Source organism: Thunnus maccoyii, chromosome 23 (genome assembly GCF_910596095.1).
Source record: "Thunnus maccoyii chromosome 23, fThuMac1.1, whole genome shotgun sequence".
NCBI lineage: Eukaryota > Metazoa > Chordata > Actinopteri > Scombriformes > Scombridae > Thunnus > Thunnus maccoyii.
The window spans coordinates 11,507,120-11,534,655 of NC_056555.1; the positions used below are offsets into that span (position 1 = coordinate 11,507,120).

At 40.6% G+C, this 27,536-nt stretch overlaps 1 protein-coding gene across 1 annotated transcript in view; it reads left to right on the forward strand.

The window, feature by feature from the left end:
• Positions 1 to 716: 716 nt before the first annotated feature.
• Positions 717 to 27,536, forward strand: part of pdzrn4 (PDZ domain containing ring finger 4) — a 37,803-nt gene continuing 10,983 nt past the window's right edge. The window contains exons 1-3 of the mRNA XM_042404071.1: positions 717 to 785; positions 21,818 to 22,206; positions 22,829 to 22,931. Of these exons, the coding sequence (XP_042260005.1) occupies positions 717 to 785; positions 21,818 to 22,206; positions 22,829 to 22,931 (561 nt within the window). The remainder of the gene's footprint in view (positions 786 to 21,817; positions 22,207 to 22,828; positions 22,932 to 27,536) is intronic.

The following is a 27,536-nucleotide window of genomic DNA, read 5'->3' on the forward strand; positions in this document are numbered from 1 at the left end:
AAATACAGATAGAACCACTAGTGCATTCACACACACACACACACACTCACACACACACATATATGCAGCCTGTCCTTCACTTCGCCTGCATGCAACAACACTGATGTTTAGATACTGAATCTGCCTAAGATAAGACAAGTCCCCACCCTCTTCTCCCAGCCCCTTTCCTTAAACAGCCAATGAGGACGCTGTCTATTCATGAGCCAGAGTAGGAGCAGGCATGTGTAGGCAGCCTGCCACAGGAGGAGGTGTGTCTCCCTGAGCCAAAAGTGTGTGTGCGTACGAGTGTGTGCTCACACTGAGAGAGGAGGTGGTGGAGAAAGAGAGTGGAGAGTGTATGTAGGCATGCAAGTGAGAAACAGGGCAAGGAGTGACAGGCAAGAGGGAAAGAGAACCCAGGTGCTTTTACTCATCTTACCACTGATACAATCCCCACAAACACACACACATACACAGACACTGAAGGGACTACATCCACAACCTCTACTGAAACAGTGAACTGATACACGTGTGTGTGTATGTATGTGTGTGTGTGTCTGTGTTTTGCGCTCGGAGCGACAGAGGGAGATCTCTGAGGATACACGGATGAGAAAGAGTTGTGGGGGAGCCAAGGAAAAGGAAGCCCGAGTGTGTTTTGCCCCTGGGGGAGCTCACACACACCGCAGACAGCACACACACTCCAGCGGGCACTCGGCACTGTTTCCCTGACAACTAGAATGGGCTGCAATTTGTGCACCTTGCAGAAACGGGAGGAACACTACAAACTGCTATATGAGATCGCACAGGTAAGTGAGACTTAAAGGAGGAGGAGAGGTGGTTGATGGTGAGCTGTGATAAACTTAATGACAGCAGAGGCAATGATGGGAATGATTTGGTCTCTGAAAAGAATGTAATTTCTCTCCGATGAGCAGGGAAGGTAAAAGTGAGACTGAATAACAAGAGAGGATGACAGTAAAAGAGCAAAGTCAAAGTAACAGAAAAAGAAGAGGAAAAACCGCAGACAGTTTTAGTGGAAAACCAGGAGAAAAATGGGAGAAGGACATGTGAGAAATGTACAAAAAATGAGTTACTTCCAAGCAGGCAGGCAGAAAGCCTGTGTGTGTGTGTGTGTGTGTGTGTTTCTCTCTCCATCAAAGTGAGTGCAGCTAGTTATTTCTCCTCAGTAGCAGGAGATGTGAGAACAAGTTCAGCTCTTCTTCCCGCGCTGGCTCCAGGGGAATTCATCACATCTCCTCTGCCTGCGACTGTCTAGAAGCAATACAGTTCAAAGAACAAGCAGCAAATGTGTTCTGCTGTTTTCTGCTCTGTTGTTTGTCAGAAATGGGATTTGTTTTTTTCTTCTCCTGACCTGATATGACGGTTTTCAGATTGCTGCTGTCACATCAAAATCTAGCTGCAGCAATTTTGATGCCTCTTATTGAAATTATATATTTCCATTGATTTGTTGAATGATTTTATTGACCACTGGTGAAATTTCCTAAATATATAGGCAATCATGAAACATAAGAATTATTTTAATCGTTGTGTTTACACTTCTTTTAACAGACAACAACCATATATTCTTATGAAACTTCTACAAACGATTATATTGTCATTATGAGCTGTGAAATGAGGTGAATGTTTAACTTGTCATATTGTACTGGGCTTGGCTGGAATGTGTTGATTAGATAGGAAGTGTTAGGAAGTGTGAATCTACTGAAAAAACACACATATCTCCCCATAATGTCATTCTTTCTGGATAGAAGGAAAACAATGTTTATCGTCTTTGACCACTTTTTGAAAACTGTCAGCTATTTTAGCAGGTTGCAGTTGTTAATGTGAACTTTAAATTTAAAGCATGGAGGAAGATAAACATGTAAAGTGTGGTTACATGGCTCTTACAGCAGCGATACGGCTATGTGCTGTGCTGAATGTGGGAAACACGTGCTCTGGGTTTTCTCTGTTGTTGAGTATCGCACAGGTGAACGCCCGGCCAGCAGCAGCGAGGATTCATTCATCATTTAGTATCTTACACGGTTACAGACAGCAGGGGAACTGGATACTGCATAATGAGAATGATGAATACTTCTGCTGAATACTTCTCGTTAGTTGTGTAATGTAAAATATTCTATCATCCAAAGTGTCCAGTCATATATCTTTCGAGCACTGATGGAAAATAAGCTAAAAGATGGGGACAATGGCTGCTTGTTTTCTTCTTATGGAATCTAACAATGTAAGGAATACATCACCCTAACCTTTCATTGCTGCTTTTATGAATGTCATTCACAGTGCTGCAGTCACAAGCTCATTACACTCTCAGACTAAATGCCCCCATGCTTTAATGAGACGGTGAATGTCTGAGTCGTCTGCCTGGGTGGAGTGCAAGAAAATTAGCCATGTCAATTAAAGGAAACCCTAGGAGGCCATGGCTCTGTTGAGGAAAATTATATATACCAAGCAAAACAAAGGGATGTCTACAGTATGTTAACCTGCTGAGCAATTTAAATTGTTTAGCTATTTAAAGGCATCCAACAAGTCTAGCTGACTGAATTACGGTGATACTAAATATTGTTTTAAAGTTTAAAGGAATATTTTGGGAAATACACTTATTTCCTTTCTTGGCAAGAGTTAGATGGGTTGATTGATATAACTGTCAAGGTAAATACATAGCTGGAGCCAGCAGACATCAGCTTAGCTTAACATAAAGACTGGAAACTGGGGAAATAGCTAGTCTGACTCTGTCCTACCAGCCTTTAAAGAGGACATAACATCCACATTTCCAGGTTTATATTTTGTATTTTGGGGCTCTACTGGAATGTCATTGCATGATTTACAGTACCAAAAACTCCCTATTTAACTTATACTGACCGTCTATGTAGCCCCTAAGTTCAGCTTCTGTCTGTTTTAGCACCTGTCTCTTTAAGGCCCAATTCCTGATGAGCCCACTCTGTTCTGATTCGTTAGCTTCCTGAAAGTGGCCTTCGACAGACACCACCAGCTCCAGAGGCTATGTAAATGAACAATAATAGTAAGATTTTGCTTCTCTTACCCGTTCTTTACTGGAAATATAAATTTCTCCAATACATGTTTGAGCTAGAATCCGATCCGAAAATATTCAACCGTAGCAACAACCTTAGCAACAAAGGCTACAGTGTGGATGGCCTTTTGTAGGCATGCATGATCTGATGTCAATTTGATGGGGAAGTAGAGGTAACTTTGCAAACAGAATGTTCAAAGCAGACTGAATTCCTGGCTTTTGACTTCCAGGGAGCATTTTTACATACATACATACACTCACCTCAACCATGAGTGTCATGTTTCTGGACATTTTGGAAAAAAAATGTAACGTCATGGTGTTTACTGTTACCATGACGAAGAAGGTTGTGTAACTTTAGGGAAGTATAAATCACTTTTCAAGTGATCATTTTAACCAAAACCATGATCTTTCCCTAATCCTAACAAAGTGTTTTTTGCACCTAAACCTAACCAGACCTTAACCACGGCATTGTCACACCATAAATTATAACTATTTTTTAACAGTGGTTTGTAACGATTTAGAAAGTAGTGTATTATGGTCCTGTGGGTCATTCTGGAAGTCCTCTGTTGTTCTTACTATGGCTGCTAGATGGTGTAAACGTAATAATAGGTCATTTTTTGATGGCTGAATTTTAGACCTATATTGTCATTTAATTAAGAGGATGTGCTGATCATAACGCATGGCGTTTACAGGGAGATTGGCTGGAACATCAACCAAAAAAAGACCCTTATGGTTTCCTCCTATTTCCGCATTACACTGTTGGTGTCCTGGCACTGTGGCAGACGTCCAAGAATATTGAGTGTGTGTGTGAGTGAGCACACCCGCTTACTGTTAAATGCTCTGTGGTGTGTATGTGACAGTCGGTGAACACCTACAGTTCTCATTACCACTGCAAGAGAAAGCAAGAAAAAGGAGGAGAGACAAAGAAAGAGAGCTCACCAGGCAGTAAGTGTGTCAGTGTGACTTTGTCCCGAAACTTGAGGCTGAGGGGATTCTGCAAATCCAGAGAGACTCCTCAACAATCCCTCTGTCTCTTTTTCCTTTTATCATCCCAGACTCATTTCTTCTCCTTCCTTTTTCATACTTTCTCCTTCTCTAACCTTCATTAGTCTCTCTCTCCCTTTGTCTTTGTCCCTCTAAGCAATCTGTTTCTCCTCTTTCTCATTCTACTTTGGCACGCACACAACACTACAAATTCTAGATGTGCTTTTGTACTGCTGTACTTCCAACAGTGCTACACAATAGGACACCACCTGCTCATTATACAAGTGGAAAACTCAAGGATGCTGATACTGTACCACAGAGCTAAAGCTGTGCAAGAACATGGATTTTTTGGCACTGGACTGGTGCTTTGGAAGAACTGCCACCCTTTCATTTGTCCCTATTGCTCTGGTGCTGTATGCTTTGTCTCTCACTGGCTTGTTTCTTGTTAGATAATTCCTGACCAATGTGAAAGCCACAAGATATTTTGACAGTTTAATGTTATTGACATTTTTTCAAATAGATTCAGTTTGATTTTGTTAATTTGATCAAGTTTCCCCCTTATTCTGAACAGCAGAGAAACAGTCACTTAGTGGCATCATCAATTCAGATCTTGATGCTCTGACTTCCAACTTAGGGAATTGCCTGAGTGTGTAGACATGAACTTTACTTTCCAAAATCTTAAATGAGAGTATATGTAAATTCTGTTTAAGGCCTGCACACAAGCATTTAATACAAAGATATTTCACAGTTAAATCTGTACTTTCTCCTTCTCGAACCTTCATTAGTCTCTCAGTGAAATCTTTTCATTCTAAAAAGAATCACTGCAATTAGTGGATTTGCTTGTGGTGGCAAAGTAACATTTTTCAACTTTAATAAACTTTAAAGGGGACCTATTATGCTTTTCCTAATTTTCAATCGTGTATAAAGTTACAATGTTGGATGTTCATATTATACATGGCCAAAGTGTCAAATAATGAGGTAAATGTATGCAAAAGTAATTCCTGTGAGCAAAAAGCACTGGCTTCAGACTGCTCTGAATGCTAGGTTTCCAAGGGTTTTTTCTACTTTCAGCCTGAGCCAACATCAGCTCGCAACAAAGTTCACTGCTCCACTCCACGAACATTATGGCATTTTTCCACTGTTTTAGGGCTAGTCATGCTGAGCCATGACTCGAGTTGAGCCGACATGCTGTGAGTATTTTACTCCGTTATCGTTACACAGCACCGCAAAGTAAAATAAGTAGTTTACTTGTTGGAGGTGCACTGGTTGTCTGCAGCACTTCATCAAACATCATCATCTTTGGCTGTTTCTGCTTGTACTATTTGTCCCTGCATTATTTCCCACTGATCCGTTGAACAAAGAGCCCCAAATTTCTCAATATCTTGTTGTGTCGACTCGTTAGCACTGCTAAGAAAGCTCTGCTAATTCAGAGTGTAACACGTTATATTTCCTGTAAAATCTTCCCAATATTTAGTCATGTAAAAGCTTTTAATATGAAACAGTAAAGTAGGAAATGTTTAGTTTGCATCGGTGGTAACTTAACACCACTCTGATACTGCTGCACCTCGGAAGAATCAGAATGGAGTGGGCTCATCAGGAGGGGGTCCTTAAAGAGACAGGAGCTAAGACTGCCTGTTAGAGACAGAGGCCAAACTGAGGGGCTGTATAAAGGGCCAGTATAAGATAAATAAGGAGTTTTTGAACTGTGAATCATGCAATGCTACTCTAGTGGAGTCCCAGAATAAAAATATAGAGCTGAAAATGAGCATAATAGGTCCCCTTTAACCCACACATTTGTGGCGTTTACCAATTTTGCTTACCTTTGAGAGAGTGGAGAACCGGAGAGTCCAAAAAGTAATTGTACCTTATTATCTGTGTTGCGCTATTATAACCTGCTCTCTCAGAGTATAAACTGTTTCACAACTGGTTTGCAGACAGTTATGAGACATGAGTTGATGATATAAATACATCTTTTGAATAAACTATGACTTATTGTCCAAGCTAATAGCGACCAAGCTAATGAGGGGACTCATAGCTTGGGGAGCTTTTTTACCTCTTCAATAAAACTCTACTGAATGATATGTACAATCCTGAGAGTAACATGGGGAGTAGATGGCACAGTAGAGAGAAAATAGAAGCTCTGGGAGCTATTGTGACTAGCTAGCGCCAACATGTTCCTGGCTGGCTAGCGTGTTAGCAGTTAGTTTGCCACACCTGCAAGTAGTCACTACATCACTTCTAGAACCACATATTTTGCAAGATTCATTTCACTGTGACACTTTCTGGTGTGACCAGGCCTTAAGGGTTTTCTTTTTTTTTTTTTTTTTAAAGATGTTAAATGTCTTGTGTAGATGAAACAAGGACACTTCTACAAAATGGACTTCAGCTATTTTGCAGTTCTGGGAATGTTTTTCCCCCAAAATGGGATACATAGTATTTGAAATAAACCTGTTCAGCACATTTCATTTTGAAAAAGTAAATGAGCATTTCAGAGGCCAATTCCAGTTTTCAGCCTGCAGGCCTGCCGTGGTGTCTCCGCACACCACAGCGGCTATCTCTGTTCTCACAGCTGCACTATTCTGACAGGACTGCTGGCTGCCCGAGCCCAGCTGCCCAGCGGCCACTGAGAGATTTATGACTCTCGTCAGACCATTTACATTCAAAGTTTCATCTGTGATGACGTGTGTGTGTGTGTGTGTGTGTGTGTGTGTGTGTGTGTGTGTGTGTGTGTGTGAATCTCTGTGTGAACACTCACACTCAGCCCGTGCATATGTGTGACTGCAGGGCTCCATTCTGGCTGTAGCCATTGCCGTTCCATGTATTTTGCTTGTGGCTGTGTTAAATTGTCACATAGCCTCTGGCCCTCAGAGCCTCATAGGACACATGATTTGTCCTTTCAGGTGTACCAAAGTCAGCACTATTGTACACAACACTATACAACAGTCCATATCAGTCCATCAGCCACTACCCTTTGTGGAAACTTCCTATGCATTCTGCTAATAAAACAGTATTTGTACTCTAAAGAATCCCCAATTAATCTAAATGTAATCTGAACAGAAGCATGGCTTGTTGAGTGCAGTTTAGTCAAGTCTGGTACATTTCATCGTGTGGTTTCCTAATATGCTCAGCTACTCAGTATATTAAACCTATTTCTTATTGCTCTCTATGGCTAACATTTTTCAACAATATGTATTTTTAAATTGTACAAACTGCAATTAGTGTATTGAAGTAGATTTTTCATGTGCTTTCATACCATATACATAATGCACAGTAGGGAATTAAAAACTTTTACGTTTAATATATACCACTTTCACCTCATACATATGTGTGTGTGCGAATGGGTGTGGGTGTGAACAAGGCCAATCTCTGTGGTGAGGCTCTGTCCTCCGGAGACAGATGCTTTGCCACATGTCCAGCCTGTTAGACAGCATGAAGGAAACCCCTCCATCCCGCCACCACTTACAGTGTCCAGCGAGTGCCACACAGAGCAGGGGTAGCTGTGGTCAGACCCACACAGCCGTCACCTCCATATGGCCACCTCAGACCTGGACCATGACTTCATCTAGATGGGGATGTAAGATATATTGGGGATATCGGTTATATTGGTTGAAGTTGGGTGGAAATATCACCTAACTGCAGTTATCACACAGCAACAGCAAAATATTCCTGTGATCCTAGAGTGAGCATGCATGACAGAGAAGTCTGGGACTTTGAGCATGTGGGAATGGTGACAAATATAATCTTCTGCTCCCAGATCTCTCCTCTGACTGATGTATTTGGGCCATAAAAATGTACTACAGATGACCAACAGGGGATGAAGGGAGGTGGTATTACCTGATTCAACTGTCCACTTATCAGAGAAGCACAACACCGGTCTAGAACTTGTTTCACTCTCTGTTTGTCTCTCTGATGGGATTTTGAGCTTTGCAGAAAGAATTGAATGAAGTGACCTTTCCTTTTTTCTTGCATTGTGCGGTCCAACAAGTTGTCTGTCTGTCAGTGAGATTGACCTTTTCACCTGTGAGTGTAATTCCACATGACAAGTCTCTCTCTTTCTATCTCTCTCGTACACACACTCACACACTTGCTGTGTTTGGTCTCAGTTGGCAGCTTTGTATTGCCTGTCAGAAAACAGAATCATCTTTTTTAAATCAAACTACTATTGTAGCATTGTAGCATCACGAGTTCCCTCAGATAGACTAAATTTATCAAAACTTATGCATATCTTTATATTTTGGAATGAAAAATGGAAGTAAAGACCATTTTTTCCTACTACAAAATATTTAAGAGGTGCTAAATAATAAAACAATCACACTTTCAAAGCTTAGAGGTGGTGAATAATGACCTTAGGTAATGATTTTTCCCCCTTAAAAATGTTAATCGAGTGATATGGAAATGAACTCTGCTGTTGAACACTGATCATCTGGTGTCTTCCATCATGGTTACAGTTGCTCGTTGGAGCACAGCATGGTGATAATACCCCATGATTTAGAGGTGCATATGGCCTCGTCACCGGCACCGTGGGTAGCACGTCTTCTGGTCGCCGGCCAAAAATGGAAACAGGATATGGTTGATTATTTAGTGACAGGTTAATGCCAGGTTAACATGGAAAACCGGTATTGCTGTGTATGTGCTTGTAATTAAAAATAGTGAACACAATTGAAATTACACAATTACACAATTGAAATAGTGTATTTGTTTGTGTGTGTTCCTTCATATGAGGGAAAGAGCTGCTGGGAGATTGACAGATAGACAGATGATGACAGAAAGCTTGTCAGTCTGTACATTGATGTCCATGTTTCACTGTGTCTTTCTTTGTGTGTGTTTGACTGCCTGGCTGTAAGCAAACATACATACACACCACTTTCTGGTTGTGTTTGCGTGTGTGTATGTGTTGGGAGGGAGGGGGTCAGGGGAAAGACAGGTCCAGCATGGAGGGGGGAACAGCAACAGTCGCCGTTTCGCTCCACCAGCCAAGGATCTCCCCCTGCGTTGGCTCTGATAAGCCCAGGATGAAAGCCCTTTCAGTGGGGAGAGTGACACTCCTCACCCACCCACCCCCCACCCCTCCTTGTCTCCCCTCCAGACAAGGCAAAGGATGCAACAGTACACATGATGCATGCACACACAACAACATGGAAATGTTAAGAGGTAGATATGCCTATTTGCACATACTAAGAAGTCACACACGCGCTGTCCATTCATCAGCTTTACGGCGTGTTTTCCTTTTTTTATGACTGTGTAAAAATGTCATTCAGGCTCTCAACACCTGACAAGAGGACTTATCAGTGGTTATCAGCCTCTTGCTGATTACCATACTCACCAATTGGCCAAGTGGCCTGGACAAGATGATAGGAGGCAAGAGAGAAAGAAAGAGAGAAAAGGGGAAAGAACCAGTTGGGGGGGAGGGGGAGGTCAGTTGGATGAGAGGGAAATGGAATGGTAGAGAAGGTGTGAGACAGAAAGAAAGCAGAAAGAGGAGATAGTACAGTAGCAAAGCAAGAGAGGAGAGAGAACTGGAGCAAGGAAAGATGAGGCGTGTGCCATCAATAAGTCTTTTAAATCCACCTATTCTCCTGTTTTTTTTCCCCTTAACAGAAAGTCTCGCCCTCCTCCTCCTCCCATCACTTATCAGTCGCCAGACACTGTTCCAAGTCCGTTCCATTTCACTGCCCCTGTCTGTCTTTCTGCCTGTTTGTCACTGTCTGTCTATCCTGTTCATTAATACACTTTGGCGTAACCCCGCCCTCTGAGGTGCCATGGATTTTCCCTGTGCGTCAGAAAGACCCTGGAAAGAGAAAGATAGTGACGGGAGACACGGAGACAGGCTGTCATTCAATATGCACGAGTGTATATCTGTGGGAGAGACAGACACACACTAATTTCGTCTAGTCTCAGTGTGTGCGCTGTCAACCAGTGACTGTTATATGGTTGGAAGCCAACCTTGTGCCAGAATAACCCAATAATATACCTTATGGCCACACGCTGCAGGCTATGTTTTGTCAGGTTAGACAGATGTTATGACCAACCATCTGGAGCTGTTATGGATATGTTGTATGCATTTGCTGCTACACACTACAGAAAAAATGCACACATACACACACACCGCACATAAAATATGCACAAAAAATTCCCCAGGATATTTAGTTGTTGCAGGGTAAAAATTCTAAAACACAGCTTCTGAGACATAAAAGCTCCTTCACATTACCATAAAATTTCTCTCAGTCAGATCTTTGGCTGAGTTCTTTGGCAGCGAAGGTGCAATTCTCATCTGAGACCAAATGTCAGTTAAGCTATAAAAAGAAAAACCTCCACTTTTTTCTTTTCTCTTTTGTCTCTTTGCCAAGAATTTCTCCATCATGCATAATCATCTAGTGGAAACAGGGGTATTTGTTACAACTATTTTTCAGAGAACCGCAGTTCTGACTCTTAACCGTTGTACAGCTGGTTGCTTGTAATGTCAGTGATGATGTTTTTCTCTGACATCTGCTCTGCAGTATGTTGTCAAAGCTGAACAAGTCTGCATATGGTATGTGTCTTGATATGACTAAATTCTTAAAATGTACATGTACTGTTGTAGTGACACTGCCAAGTGCGTTTTAAACCCACAGGGTGGATCCTGGGTCCAGGTGGTCTAAAGGGAGATTAGGTTACAGCAGGACGCTGGTGTTGGATTCCCACTTAACCAACTTGGGTTTAGGAGTCATTAGGCCCACTCAGAGCCTGGCGTCGAGTCCAGTTACAGATAGAATAACACTAAACCATCTGCATAGTAGGGGGGATGATTGCATTTAGAGCGGGGTGTAACCATAAGCCTTGTGCTGATATGGGAAATGCCCTCAAGATGGAGAGTGGTCCAAGCACTGTGGATGGGTCTTTGTTGTTGTTGTTGTTAGTGTAAAGAAATGTATTAGATTGTCTTTTCTGTGGCACAGTTTCATTAAATCATGTTAGGGTAACTTGTTCAAACTCACATCGCACAGTCTTGCACTGAACAATAAAGTGCTTTTTCTCAGGTAAATGTAAGAATTGGTCATTTTAAGTATTTAAATACATGACCAATGGTCTCATTTTTTGTTTTTTGTGCTTCAGTGTTGTATCATCCTATGGTTGTCCAAACCGGGATCACATTTTTCCCCTTCAAAAAGATCAGACCACAAAAAGTAAAAAAAGTCAGTCTTGTCTTTCTGAATACATCCAGCCTCAGTCTGTCATCATCATTACAACATGCTTCACGACCTTGTTACGTGGAAACTCACACAAATTGGGCCTGTGACCCATTTTGAGAAACAGTGGTCTGATTTAACGAGTCAATCTGTGATATAGTCTGAAAATTACAGGAACGCAGTCACTAATCATCATCTGACTGATAGTATGTCAGTAGCAGATGTGATTAGCCATTCACTCCGTCATATTCTAGACTATTCACAGTTTCAGGCAGCAGAGAAGAAGTGTTGTTTGAAGCGGGTCGAATGGGTGGTAAATTGCACCACAGTGTGTCTCTCACTTAACTAACCAACCATGCCTTTGGATGAAGGTATTTTTCATTGCAGGAAGAGCTCTTCTCACCCGCTTACAGGCCCGCTTACAGTTAGTGGAGTGTGAAGTTGTTTTTCTTCTCCACCAAAGGGCGGACTGAGGAAGCTTCGTGTTATGAATAATGCTAATGGGTTAGGTGCTTCCAGTGAGCATAAACATGCATCACTTTAAAATGAAAAAGGCAAAGGTTTGGTGGTAGGAGGAAAAAAATGTTAAGTTCACACTCTAGGCTTCTTAATTTTATGCAAAAAGCAGCACATAAATCTTTTATTTTCCTGCTTCCCAGTAAAATGTTTTCACTTTCCAAGCTTTAGCATGTTTTGCTAATTATGCCCCTGCATCCGGAGATGGCTCTTTTTGCCTTGAACCAAATCTGTGCTCATGTGAATAACAAAGATTCATAGCAAGACTGCATCCCATAAGAATGTCTATCTCTTACTCAGATTATTTAAGGTAAACTTTATTCAACTGATTGATGATGAAACTAATGTAGAATAGCTGATTTCTGAATGATTTAAGGTCCAGCATCCAATCATTTTCCCTCTCTCAATTCCTGCCAATACAAAGACTAAAAAAAAAGATCAAGAACTCAAGAATATCTTGCTGTTCCATAGTTATGAGTATACAAAGTGCTCCAAGCAATGAGAAGCTATGATAATTTCCCACTGATGTTTTCGGTTAGCATTTATTCAGTCTCAGGCAACCTTATATCTCTCTTTGTCTCTTTACTGGGGTTTGTCATGTGGTTTCACTTTCATGACACTGTTCAACTCCCGTAGTGTGTCTGTACAGTTTAGCCACAGAAACTGAAACTGTATACATAATTATCTGAGGTCTCTCAATACTTTCAGACTCTTAACATATAGTGTAATTCCTCAAAAAAAAACCCCAAAAACTACTGGGCATGGCATGGTAATGAAGTCCAACCCAAAACTGTGACTCATTGATGTGTTTTTGGAGCACAATGGAGCTCTATGACAAAGAAGAATACACTATATTCCTCTTATACCTCTACTGCACTTGTTAGTAGTATCATATTGTTGGTTTTATTTATTTTTTTAATGGGATTTGTTGACTATATGAAAAATGCTGTCAACCAGCCTTATTGTTTAAGCTACAGTACAAGAATAAATTACATACTTGGATGGAGATTGTATGTTGTTCAGCTTTCCCATATAGAGGAGTAACACCTAACCTCTTTGTGAACTCAGCCGTCTGGATGAATTATGTGGGTCTAATCGGTGACCCCCGAGAGCCTAATTCAAACTCATTGCTACTATGTGTCGGGGGGCTGGAGGAAGGGCCACTCTATTGTTCAGCCCAGCTCACTGGCTGTTGTTTTAATGGCAGATGAGAGATTAATGGCGATCTAATGACTGTGGGGAGGACACAGTGCAACAATAGAGTCCTGGTACCGTGCAGACCAAGTACATTAGTCAGTCAAGACAAGTATCTGCATGAATGCACACACACACACACACACACACACACACACACATACAAGCATACATGCGTAAAATGTACACACAAAACATTCTATTTATCCCAGGACACACAAACACATTGATATGTACAGATGCATGCAGAGTGAAAATTACTTCTGTTAATTTGTCAGTAAAGAAGTTTTTCAGTCATCTGCCACCAGTGCACCCTGTCTCATCACGAGCAAAACAAACTGAGCTAATTCTCAACCCGCCAACCCCCCAGTGTGACAAAAGAAGGCTAATTTATGCATTGGCAACATGGAGTGCAAGGAATAAGAGTGTGGCAGCGGGGCTGGATGCTCACTCGTGGATCGCGGTAATTGTGATTTGGTTGCTAGGATGTTGAGGGTAATGAATGTCTTGTTGATGCAGTTTGTCATAACCCTTGCCATCCATGGCTGCTTGAGGATACAGAGCCTATTAGTTAAACACAGACACATTGGCCTTGCCATGATGTATGAGACCACCAAGCTGAAGGCATTAGTCATTTTATGATGAAGGAAATGAAGGAAACTGCCAAGCTACAGTAGATGTTGAATATGATTGTGGATTAAACTAGGCAGTATGATGCAAACCTCTTGACTTTTGCCATCGGCTTAATTTGAGTTCATGTGCTTTGGATTTGGTTACTGTAACCTCAGTGTAGATACAGTTGGAGGTTGTTTTCCCCTTTAAAGTATCACTAGCACATACACTGTTTGGGTTGTCTTATGAATAAAAGAACATACCCATATTGTATTTCCAAAAAGCAGAATACAAGACAAATCATGTTTCATTCCAAGGCTTTACCAGTGGGAAGGATCTGTATTCATGAAGCCTAATTGAAAGGCAGCCTGCCTTGCATATGGAAGTGGTACAAAGAGCAGGAAATGAGATGGTTCTTAATGCGTTCACTGACAGATGATAACCTTTGATTTCCCCTCACTTACATCAGAAATGGCTGCTTGGAATGACAGTCACAAGTCAACAGTCTCTGATGTCTGCGTGCATGTTTCAACCGCTGGCGTTGTTATGCCAGGGTGGGGAGAGATAGACATGTGAAGAGCGAGAGGGAGAAAACCCTTGAGACACACATAAAAAAACAGATAGGTAGAAACACAGAGAGATGTAGTGTCTGTTTTTAGAGTGCTTTGGCAATATAGAGTGTTTTTTTACAGACTGAATCAAATTGAAATGGGCTGACTTACAGTGACAATTACAGACAAAAAGGTAAAAAACAACAACAAAAAAACCCCACCTAGACAGCAAGACAAAGAAAAACACTCCACAGAGAGGAGACTGAGAGAAATAAAAGTGCTCATAAGATCCATGAATAATTTTAAAGGAAATAGAGACATATGCATGCTGTCATAAAATATTAGCAGGAAACATCACAATTCAACAGAATCAGAAGTTCAGTGGTGTCCATCTGGCATCCAAGTACAGACACACCCAAGTGTATGAATGTTCTAGAGATTCTTGGAAGTCATTCTGGGTAATGTAGGAAATGATCTTTTGTTTTAGCCCTCTGCAGGGAGATAACAGTGTACGGTCAGCTGCAGAGCATCAGAGTCAATCTCGCTGAAGGCCACTTCAGCAGCGCAGATGCTTCATGATGAGGGGCTGGAATGCAGGATAACCAGTTGAAGGACAGTACACCAGCCTGTTAGTTCAGCAGGTATCATCGGACAGGGACATGTGGGAAGCACTGGCCTCTGCTGTTGCTACGAGACTGTGCAAAACCATTTGAAGCATGCCACTCTGCTAAAAGTTCATACATTTTTTAACTTTTAACACTCTCTCTGAAGCTAAGATCTAAGAGCTGAAACAAGCCAGCCCTGTTAGAAGCGTTTCCTACAGGAAACACAGTCTAATCTACTGCAGACAGAGACTGTGTGATGTAGAAGGGATTGACCTGAGCGTGCTACTTAACTTCCGTCTCGACAGAAGCTATTTAATCCATGTTTCATGTTGTCATGCAGTCTTCCTCATGCAGCACTAATTGGCTGTTTTCGTCTGTTGTGCAGGGGCCCATGTCTGTGAAAAACTGTGAAGGACACTCATTACAACTTGTACACGCACTCGCGGGCGTGGACATAGATGCAATCACGGGTGCAGACGAGCACATAAACGCAGGCAGGCAGAGCTGAACTCAATTCGATGAATGAGGGACCTAATAAGAGCACTGAGTGGAATCTCCTTGAACCTGTTGCCATAGCTTATCAAACATCCTCGTAACACACACATACGCACAGCCCAAGTCGCCGCCACTACTACCAACACGAACACACATCTCCCGCTCCCTTTCCCCATCTGATTTGCATTTTGGTTAACACTCTAATTGCCTCTCATTAAATACCTTGTCACTTTGATTAATTGGTGCGATACAGAAATGTAAAACAGCAGAGCCTTACAATGCATAGTGAACAGTTGCTGATTAGAAAAGAAGAACACGCCTGGCTAAAAATGCAAAACAGAGGTGAAATTTCTTTCTGCTTAAAGTTGAGTCAGGGTATTTCTAATCCTGAAGTGAATATTTTAAAATTTTCAGTAAATTGCACAGTAGGTAAGGAGAGCTGAATTTTGCAGATTGGCTAAAGATTCAGATTCTTAGAATGAACTCTCTGCACCTCACAATTTTCCCCTCCTGCAATCTATTTCCACATTTGAGGAGAAGATAAATGCTAAAGTTCCCATGAACAGATTCAGCCATGAAGGTAATACTCTCAGAGATTCAAGGCAGTCAGCATCAAATTGATGTAATGACAGGGATTAGTACAGATTAGCTATGGCTCTTTCTCTCCGGTTTCTCGTTCTGAAGTTGGGTAGTGGCCTAAAGGTTACTAAAAGTGAGATGTGACTGAAACTTTTGAAACAGTGCACCAATGCATGCTGTCTCCTCACTAAGGTGTCCACAAGCAAGCAGAGATGCCCTTCAACTCTTCCTCAGCTGCTCTAGCAAAGTTGGTCAACACAACTTAAGGCCATGGCTTCTACCAGCTCTAAATGAGTGGGATGTTGCTATAAAATGCTTAGCAAATCCTCTTTAGCTAAATATAGGTTAAAATGATTGCGATCACAGCATGACAGCAGCCATTTATTCCAGAGAGTCATCTTAGTCAGCTTGAAAAATTGCTATAATTGTAGTGAATTATATATTTCAAACATTCTCAACCACATCTTACATAAAGCTATGGGATTCTCTATCTCCTTTGAAATGGCAGGTGCTGTAATTGTACAGTAAATGAGAGGTATTAGCAGAGTTGGGCTATTTTTCACTTTCTGACTTTAAAACACTTCACAAAAACATTTGAAAATGTTGCTTGCAACCTTACAAAACTGTAATGTTCAAAATTTCTTAACCTTCATCCTACCAACACATTTAACATACAAGGATTACTGACTGGGGTCCATGGGGACCCCAAGAATAAACTACTGTAAGAAACAACCATCATAGCAAAATGTTATTTCTTCTCAAAACATTATTAGTTATGTAAATAATGAAATCTGAAAAAAAACACAGATTATTATTATTTTAGGGTTAGGGTTAACCCTTTCCCAGTGCACCCCTGGGAAGAGCAGTATTTAGGGTCCTCAACAGAACACATGAGGAAATCTGTGTTTGCTGCGTCTGTGTCTGTCTCCTTCAAAATGACTGACAGAGTCCCCCCCCCCCCCCCCCCCCCTTTTAATTTAGGACCCATGGCAAACATGAACTCAATAATAGTTCTATCTATTAAAGCTACATAGGCGGAATTGGGTGCTTTTGACTGGGGTCTCCCAGGACTGTAATACATTGGTATTTTTAAAAAGCACTAATTAAAACAGAAACAGAAAACAGTGATATTAAATCATTAGAAACAAATTGATTGACAAAGTCATGAAAAACCGGAATGATAGAATAAATGACATGACCCATTGTTGTTGTCATAATTGTGAGAAGTTAGCATAATATGGAAAATGCTAACTATGAACTTGCCACCTCTGCTGAAGAGATTTTGGAAATGCCAGCAAAACAACATATAGTGGGCAGCACAAGCCCTCTAAAGCTTTCCAAATAAACTTCACTTGTGTCCTATGCCAACTGCATAGGAAACTACTTCCAGGGAAACATGATGGCTAAACAAAATGGCTGCCTTTAGATCCCTAATTTACCATTTGCAAATAGTTTTATGGCAGATATATAATGCTAAACTTTAGTTGATGGTATAGGAAGTTTTGAAAAGACAGTCTGAAAACAAAGAATGGGGCGAAAAAGGCTTATTTCAACCCCCTCCATTCTGTTTTGCTAGTTCGCCCTGGGTGCTTGTCACATATGCATCAATAGCATTATGGTCTTCTCATCCTGCGCAAGGCAAGGGTCAATGTGATTCAGTTGACCGAGCATGGCCCACCAGTTGCACGGCCTGCCACTCAAATTTATGAAACCATCATCTTCTTTGCCGCTGCTGCACAAGGTGATATTGGATGTCAGAGACTTTTATTATTGAAATGAGACATTTATGACAGTGAGCCCTCGCCACATGAGAGCAGCCTACTGAGTCATCTCAATGCAGCTAAAGGAGGAAGAGAAATGAGATTTGGCAGATTATTGGAGCACGCCACCTGTGCTTCCGCACTCATCACAATATGCCAATTTCCATGAATGTAAAAACAATCTTATTTGTATTCTACTAAAGTTCACAAAAATCATGATCTTGTGGATTGTAGAAAAATGCCCTCCGATGATGTTGAGCACTGTGATTTCTCAGGGGCAGATGGGGTCAGGTATTGAATAGCCAAGGGGGGTCTCTCCTCTGCAGCTTATTGTTTCGTGGTCCATTGTAAGCCTATTCAGAGTGAGACACCGGCATTATGCAGTCAAACATGGTTAATGCAAACAACTGCATTGTAGTGCTGTTTTAAATCCGTCGGGAGCTGATGTAATGTTTGAACTGTGTCTGCATTTGTGTGTGTTTGCTTTCATTTGCTCACAATGACACCATATCTGTCAGATTTAGCTGTGAGGTTGAGTGGTTTCCATCACGCTCTTATCCCTGTGCAACAAACACACCAGTTTACATCCCCCACCCCCCCCCACCCCCACACACACACGCACACACACACACAAATACACACAAACAAACACTTGCTCTTATCTCTGGGCTTTCCTTATCGCTCCTGCTTGTATTCAAAAGTGGAAATAACATTTAGCCATGTTAGTGGCTAACTGATAAAACCCTGTGACACATTTAAAGGTTGACATGGGCCCTCTCTTGAGCATATTGAAAGCCTCAGGCCTGGCACTGATTGGCTTTCGCTGTGCTACTTTCAACCCTGTCTCAACACATGTAATGGCCATTTCCACACCATGATCTGCCAGTAACCCCCTCATGGTCAATGATGTGTGTAATTGGTGCATCACAGGCAAACGTTGCATTAGTAGCTGATAGCTAACCTTAAAAGTCTGTATGCAGCCATGTCAGGACATCAAAGCACATTCAAAACCACTGGACTTCAGAGCAGAAGAGGAGAGAGAAGATAGTGCTGACATTGAATGATTAACTGAGGTTGTCTACCACAGTATTCAGCTCTATAAAGTCAAAGTGCCGTAACCCAACGTTTGTTTTACCATATAAAAATGAGCAAATGTGTAATGTTAACATTTACAGTAACTGCAAATCAGAGCTAAAAACTAGATGTACCTACTTTTTCTTAAATGTTTCCTGTTAGTCAGAAATCAGTTGATCCAACATGTTAGTAACTGAGTATGTTATACAACATAAATTAGGGAGTGGCTAAATCCAAACGCGATGAAGAAAAAAGTGACACCAACTAAAAGCTCAAAGGTAACTAGCCTAGCTTAGCTTAGCAGAGTAGCTGTAAATACTATCAGCTTCTGACTCTACAGGGGAATCTGTGTGATTTGATGTGGTAACCTTTAATCGTATATTTAAATGTATTAAGTTGTGCTAATTAATTATTTCAAACGGATAAGAAAGCTAACAAATTTTATTTGAAGGTAACATTAGTACTGCATTTTCCCTCTGCCCTTGAGATTGTCCATAATTTTTAGATCTTCAGTTCTTTGACATTAAAATTCATAACATTAAGGTATTATCTGTTACACAATAGCCTCAAAGCTTCAGGCCTTCTTCACTCAACTGTTTCTAGTTACTGCTCTCTGCTTTTTGTAGGGCAGTATAGATAGAAAAGTCAAAAAATAGGCATTTAGTATCTCAAGGTGTCATACTGAGAATACAAAGCAGCTGATAACAAGCAAATGACATTTTTACTAAAGGCTGTAGATTGATGACATGCACGCACTGCACTCACTGGCCACCCACAGTAGGAAAACACATTCAGTCCTCCCAAACTGTAGCACTTTGAACCTTGACCTTTAGGAAGGAGTGTATGGACAGACAAGAAGCTTTGGTTTAGGGCTACTGGGAACCATTTTTTTATTGGCAATAGTAACCTTTAACTTGAAAGGTATATGAAGGCTGTGCTAGATTGTTGGTTCATTACAGTCATCCCTATGGACCGCCATGAACTCTGACTATTTTTAGTGTTCTCACGGAGCTTCCGTGGGTTATATCAGATGATGAAATGACTTGATATTGTTTCTCCGTCAGCTTGGTCACGGGAGCGCAGTTGAGTAATGAGAAAGGGAACTTGTAATCAAAATGGAATTACTGTTTGATATTGATGGAATCCACACACCTACACGTCTCTGAGTATGTCTATAGTGCACATGCACACATACTGACAGAAATAAAGATCCCGTGCAATGATAAAATGAAACTACAATCCCTATCAGGAGTCTTTGCAAGAGTAGAAAATAAAATGAAATGGCAAAGATGAAGATTCTAAACAACATAGAAAATGAGCATATTATAATGAAAGATATTGAAGGTATAGTATGTTACTGAACATTTAAACCAGATTATATGTGATTAGAAAAAACATACCAACTATGGTTTACAGAAATGTTAAATTAGAGTTGCAGACCCTTTTGCACAATCCACATCTTAATTGTCTTAAAGCTTTACAGCTTCTTCTTTAATGTGTCTGCTTCTCTTTATCTCCTCATTTGTGGTTTAATTATCCCTAATGCTTTGTAAATTCAGTGTATGTGATGTACAAAATGCGTGAAACACACAAACACATATTCGCACACATAAAACCTGCACGTTCTGAGCCATTATCCCCAGTCACATCTGCTGGCTATTAATCAGCCCCCAGTTAGATCATCAACAGCCAGATTGAATAGAGGGACAACAGCAGGTAAACACGCTGGCAGGTGTACCCAGACAATCACTTCCTGCCTTCCAGAGCACTCCTTCTGATTGGAGATTAATGTGTCCATCTGGGCCTCATTACAACTTTAAAAAAAGTTGTGGAACTTTCTCGATACTTTTTCAGAGATGCACGTAGGTTCAAACGTAATGGTAAAATGAAGTTAATCCGTGTAGAGGACAACTAACTAACAAAAAAATAGCATGGGTTGGATGCAACCATCAGTTAATTGCCATCAGCTGCAGAGGGCAGTAGGGTGCTTGCTGGTGTGTAGCCAAAGTTGTTGCAACACTTTCTGGACTTCTGCCACTCATAATTTCAAGAAACTTATGTGATGGTCCAACATAATGGTATATTTGTTCACATACCCCCTTTCAGAATGTAGCTCTTTATGTATCTAAGTTGTTCACTCAATATTGATGCTGACATTAGGGACATGCTTCCACATTTTAAGCCCTTGACAAACACATGGAATCTCTCTGACATCCAAAAATCAATGCAAACAATCAATTTCAGGATGTGACAGACTGAAAATGAACTTGAGCACAGGCTTGGTATAGGGAGATGTTGTAATTGGGTTAGCCTAGGGAGCCAGAGATGGAGTAAATGCATATAGGTGTGTGTCTGTGTGTGTGCATTTTCACATTTCCGTAAAGGTTAGTTGACAGCTGTCAGTGTGATATCTTAGGCAAGCACACTTCTTCCCCACTGATTCCCTTGTGGCACAACCTTTTCTGATCTTGCAAATTGAGTGCTGCTTACTAAAAGTGATGCTCCCTATGGAGCAAGATCTACCTCCTGCTGCTCCTCCCCACTTTGCCACTCATTTGCCTAAATCAGAATTATTATTCCTCTTCATCTAATGGGCTATATGGCATTGTGTAGGAAAGAAATGTAAATAATGCATCCAAGTTAGATTGATTTGAAAAAAATGGAAGTAAAACTGAATAAGATAAAATGAGCTCATTAAAGCATGCTTTGGGAGTTTTCCTCCTTAAGCAAAAGCTGTATTCTAGTACATTATACAGTCTCCATAAATTTGTCAGTAGCCTAAAGGTTAGAGAAGCGCATTTGTGAAGAGCTGGTCAGCAGTTAAAATGTCTGAACCTGCCTGGAAAGTGTACTGTGTAGGTTAAAAAAAAGGGAGAATATGTAATGTGCTCCCTCCATCGTGAATTACTGCAAAAGTGCCCTTTATAGAGGCACTTAACTCGTAGTTGCTTTACTGGAAGCTATTCAGTGCCTAACAGTGGAGATGTGGAGATGTACTGTGAGGCTTCCAGGGGTAAATGTGGAACAGGTTGTTGCTGAAAAGAGCATTCATGTCTGCTAGATTGTCCCTGGCAAAATGAAGGTTAATAAAAGGCACCGTGATCTTTAATAAGTGTGCAAGGCCTTGTTGCACTTTCCACTGACTAGTCTCTTTTCTTCCTTAGTGACAGTACATTTAATTGTATATTTTGTCACTGACATGAGGGAATTCAGATGTTGCAGAACAGAATAGGGTTTGCATCTTTCCACCATAACATCATGGAAGACAGTATGTCCAAGTGAAAGTTCAGTTGCCAAATCTCTGTCAAGTGATACAAGCAACGTTTCAATTGCAGTATACTCAAATCGTGATGAGGCTCTATCTGCTGTTTGCTTCCTCCAGGTGAACGGGCGTGACTTCTCCAAGGTTGAACATGATGAGGCAGTGGTGGAGGCCATTAGGCGAGACCCCATTGTTGTCCAGGTTATCCGGCGAACCCCCACCAGAGGCATGACTGCTGTAGCACACAACCACAGTGGCACACCACAGGAAGTGTGTGTGGTGGACGTATGCACGCAAACGGATATCACCTTCGAGCACATCATGGCACTGGCAAAGCTTCGGCCAGAGACCCCACCCGTCCCTGACATCTGTCCTTTCCTTTTGTCTGACAGGTAAGGTGCAAAAACTTCCAATTGTTGTCACTAGTAGGCTGAAAATCATTACTCTGAAGCGTCCCTAAAGCTGCTTGGTTGTTCTCCTTCATTTCACGGTAGTTATAAAGCAGCTGTATCATAGTGTGGAAACCCCCAGCATAGCTAAGTACTATGTCCCTGTGATATCATTATGCAGAGCCAAACCTGCATGCAATAATTGCTTCTGTGTGCTACATCCATTTTCTTTAATGGGAGCTTTTGCTGGACGATTAAAAGCCAATGGGCTGATAGAGCAGGCATTCTGGCGCTGTGTCTATTCTGTGGCTATTTATAGGGCTTTGCTGGGCAGCAAATGAAATCAATTTGTCCTATAAAACTACAAATCTGCCAGTCTTGGTCAGTGATTACAGCAAGGTACTTATCATGGTGACAATTTAAAGAGGTCATGCCTTTAATGGGGGAATGGTCGATGTCTACATTGCTTGTTTGGAGTTTTGTAGCAAAATGAGATAACTATTATTAAGAAATGTGACACATATACAGAATAAGCATCAACAGCATGTAACTTCCCTTGCCACAAAATGATACAACTTTGTTGTACAGGTAACATATTGTAACTGCTCTTTTCTTTTCTTTGTAGCTGTCATTCGATCCACACCATGGAACATGAATTTTATGAATGTCCAGAGTACCTGTCCAATACCCCAGCAGAAGTGGAGAGGACTGAAGAGTATGAGTATGAGGTACAGTTTTATATCAATCTGATTTTCTGCTGCATAAGTATACTGTTCTGCACTCATTACTGGGACAGAACAAAATATTTTTGACCAGTCAGTTTGTCCATCCAGCACTTTGGTCCAGAGTAATGGAGCATTATTTCCATTTTTTATATTTTTTTTATGCAGGAAAGAGTTCTATTGTTTTATTGTCCTCTGTATAGATTATTTCCAAATATGAAGGTCAAAATGTTGTTGCCTCTCCACCAGCAGGAATAAAAGTCTTGTGGAGACATACTGGATTCTTAATTTTTGGGGGCTTAAAAAGTCAAATCTAAAAGTACCAAAGCTAAAAACACAGTAACGTGCCGGAAAAATACCCATCATAGGTGAATTTTTTTAAATTGCAAAAATGTAAACTTCCTCCAAGTTGCTAAAACTCCAAATTTCTGGAATAAAGACAGAAGGCATGATCTCAGGGTCTGTCAACATAGCTCCAGTCCTGCCTAGTCCTTCCCTATGTAGTGTCAACATCAATAGAAATATCAATATCTAATGGCCTTAAATCAATTTATCACATCTACAGTCCCGAGAGGATGAGCTTTTTGCATTTTGGACACTCTACAAACTTTCCTCTGGTGCTTTACTCTTGCTTTCTTTTAATGAGCGCTGACAAAGATGTCTTCCATGTAATACTGACATGCACGAATCAAAATGATCATTTGGCTGTTTGTGGCCTCAGATTTCCAAGCTATTGTAACTACATTGAGTAGGTTTACGTTTTTCTATTGACGCAGTTGGACACGTTGTGACAGTATTATTCAATTCTAGGAGATAATCCAAGGCTAGCCTGATGTATAACATCCACAAGACAAACAACAATGCAAGAAAAACTGCCTACAGTGTCACAATATACAAGAAAATTGGCTGCCCCTTGTGAAAGCAGCACCTACTCTTTATATTGTTCAGTGTAGCATAGCAAAGTCCCTGAGTTTTAAGATGGAAGGCCATTCTTCATATAATAGTACCAAAAGAAAATCCCACTCTGAAAGGCCTCTCTGTTGAATTACCAGTGTTTCATTCACAGGCAGTTAGTTTCTCTTTCATCATGCACTGTCCTTCAGAAATATTTGCATGCCTTCACAGACTGCCATTTCAAGCTCATTAGAAATTGTGAATATGTTATGTAGAAGAAGCAAGCACTCACTGAATCAGTGGAGGAACTGACACGTGGCGTCTAAATTCGAATACAGTGATAGTGATGATATCAGAATGGCTTTGTTGGGGATTCAACCCATAACATACACAATAGTTATCGACAAGACTAAAAGTTTACAGTCAAGGGCTAGAGGCTGGGTGAGGTTGTTGGACACAGTGATGGTTTAAGCTAAATGTTAATGTAAGCAGGCTAACATTAACATACTTGCAAAGACAATGCTAACATGCTGATGTTAAGCAGGTCTACGCTAAGGCTAATGAGAATTAGTTTTGCAGGTATTCAGTCATAAACCAAAGTACAGTATTAGACATTGAAATTAAAATTTTGACCTGATGATGGCACCAGATGGAAAATTAAAGAATCGCCGAACTGATTACAATTTATCTCGAGGGGGACCAAATCATCATCATCATGGCAGTCCATCCAATAATTGTTCACACATTTTGCTTAAAATCCAAATTGTCAACCTCATCGTATTACCAGAAGGAAAATCTGTGAATCTCCAAAGTCAGTAGGATTGAATATCTGTTAACCATGAACGTCTGTACAAAATATTGTGGCAATCCATCTCACAGTATTATAGTCTGAACCAAAGTGGCGGACCGACTGACCAACCAAATAACATTGCCATCCTTAGAGCAATGGTGCTAGCACGACTAAAAAGTAGTTTGGTAGAGCAAGGTTACTGAATGACCTTGCATTGATTAATGAAGTTGGCTAATATTCAGGATTTAGCTGCGATTGTTGGATCATTTTGCCATTTATAGTATGTGTATGAGTAGTTTAATCTAGACCTCATTCCAATTTTTGGTAGACAGGACTCAAAATATTGTATATCACCAATACAGCAAAATCTCAGATCTAAATAGGAAACTTGGCCAGATTGGTAGTGTGGAACATTATAACTTGTGCTTATTTCCAATCCAGCATTTTTTAAATTAATATATTTTATTACCATGTTTTGAAATTCCATATTGTCCCTTATTAGATGCACAAATGTATTGAAGATATAATTATAAGTTTCAAGATTTATGTTATTTCAAGATATATGTTGAATACCTTCTTGTTTGTAGCCATACTACTATGAAAGGGAGAGGAAAGATACAGTGGGTGTTAGTCAAAGAATGTAAAAGTTATTGCTTAGGTCTAAAAGTAAAAACAAACAAAAAATTAAATCTCAAGTGGTTTATTCCAATGTCAAACAACTCAAAGTAGTTTTATTAACACTTTACTTGTCTTTTTGAAACCATCTACAGCTGAATGACATATAAAAAAAATATGGATTGAATTTTGTCATATCAGTGAAGAATAATGCCAAACTTTGTTTAAAGTGGAGTTTGTTTGTTTTTTTCAAACTGATGATTTTTTGTTAAATCTGGTAAGTCAGTAAGAAGCTCAGGTGATGTTTCTGGAAGTGTGTGCCTGCCATAGGTTACTTTAAGAGAAAAATTTCAGACTAAAGACCGGTTAACTGGGGATGGCTTGTCCAATTGGGGACGAAAGCTGTGTCCCTAATATAATTGGGAGAAAGCTGATGTTTGGGTTAGTGCCTAAGGTTAGGGTTAGGTTAAGGTAAGGGTAAGGGTTAAGGTTTGGCAAGCCGTGGTTATGGTTAGAGTAAGTCTCCAGGAAATGAGTGTAAGTCGAGGAAATGTCCCTAAAAGTGAGCCAGGACACTGTGTGATCTAAAGAGTACATTATGTGCTGCGTGCATGTGTGTATGTGTGTGTGTCTTGTGAGACACTGGTCTGTGTACCCACAAGTGTCTCGATTGAAACAGATGCACTATTCCGGTCAGACAGTGGACCTCTAGGTCATGCTAGGTGACAGTGATGGGTGATGTTTGCTATCGTCAGTGGTCCTCCTTGGTTTAATAGGCACTTCCTGGTTCAGCGAACTGCATTGTGGGTCATTAGGATTCCTCTGCTGCCAGCTGTGGCCCACCTTACAGTGTCATCTGGATGAAAGATTCTCTGGGTGTGTGTTGAGGGTGAGGTGAGGGTGGAGGGCTTGTGTGCGGTAATAGCAGTAGAATCAGAACAAGGTCAGCTTTACAACATACACACACAGACACACAAACTCCCACCCCCCACCTGCCAGACGTACACACACCAAATCAGCCGTCCTCAATTACCTCTGTTCATCCATGTGTATCTACTGTAACAGAAACATGAATGGCTTTCCTCTTGGATGAAACCGAATAAGGCTGCCATTCCCAGGAACATTACTTCTGACTGACAGGTTTAGCTTCACTTCAAACTGATTGTCCACATGGGTATTCCTGCTGTCATAATACTCCTGCCGAATCTGTACCACACAATAATATTGCACAACTGCAGACATATAAACTGAGTTTCAGAGCCATTGGTTACATTTAGAGACACTTTGATTCTTAGGGTAAAAAATAAAGTTCAGAGTAGAATAGTAAACCAGTCCAATTACAATCACAGTTCCCCAAGTTATGAAAACTACTCTAAAGAAAATGTGAGTTAATAATGTTCTCAACAGTATGGATATTTATCTACTTCCCAGACAAAGTAATGTTGAATAAAGGCAGATTCTAATGACTGCTCTGTTTGGACACCATACAGTGCGGTTAATGAAGTGGCAGCAGTTGGCCAGAAAGCAGCCAGTTATCTGTTTGCCAAATTAGTCAAAATAAACATGTCTTAATTATGGATCATCAACGAGTGCCAACCATCAAAGGCTGGATTTTTTTTTTAAATCCTCAAACCCCAAACAGTAAAAAAAATATTGGTATGCAAAGGATGGTACAAGAATAAAGAGTCTTAATGAGCTTTGTCTGTGCAAGTATATAATTAGATAAAGATAAAATAAAGTGACAAACTCATAAGTGACTCTACCATTATTGCCAATACACAATAATTTGTATTAATGTGCTAAGAAATTGGTTGGCATAGAGTAGTAATACCCCAACTAGGGGTATTTGTACCCAAGGGGGTGCTTCGGCAATTACTGGAGGTACGTGAAAAGATTGTGGAGGAGTCCAGCTAGGTTGACAAAATAAAAATAATTGGATAATTTACAGAATATTCACATATAAACACATAAATATGATTACAAATTGGTGTGATGATGATTCTTAGTATATTTACTGTATTATCACCTACAAAATATCAAATACGGTCGATTTCCCATGAACCTGAGTCACTTGTAACATCTTTAAGTGCCAAAATCCAGCCATATCAAAAATTCAACAAAAAGGATTATGATAAAATGATAAATGGTTGAAACGTCCAGTTTCTGCCACCCTAAATGGTGTAGTATGAATGCAAATGTGACTGACTACTGAAAAAAGAAAAAGACACTAAGCCCCATAATTCCAGGGTAAAAAAGTCACCAGAGCAACTGTGAAATATCAAACAGCTCCATAAAGCTATCCATCTATTCAA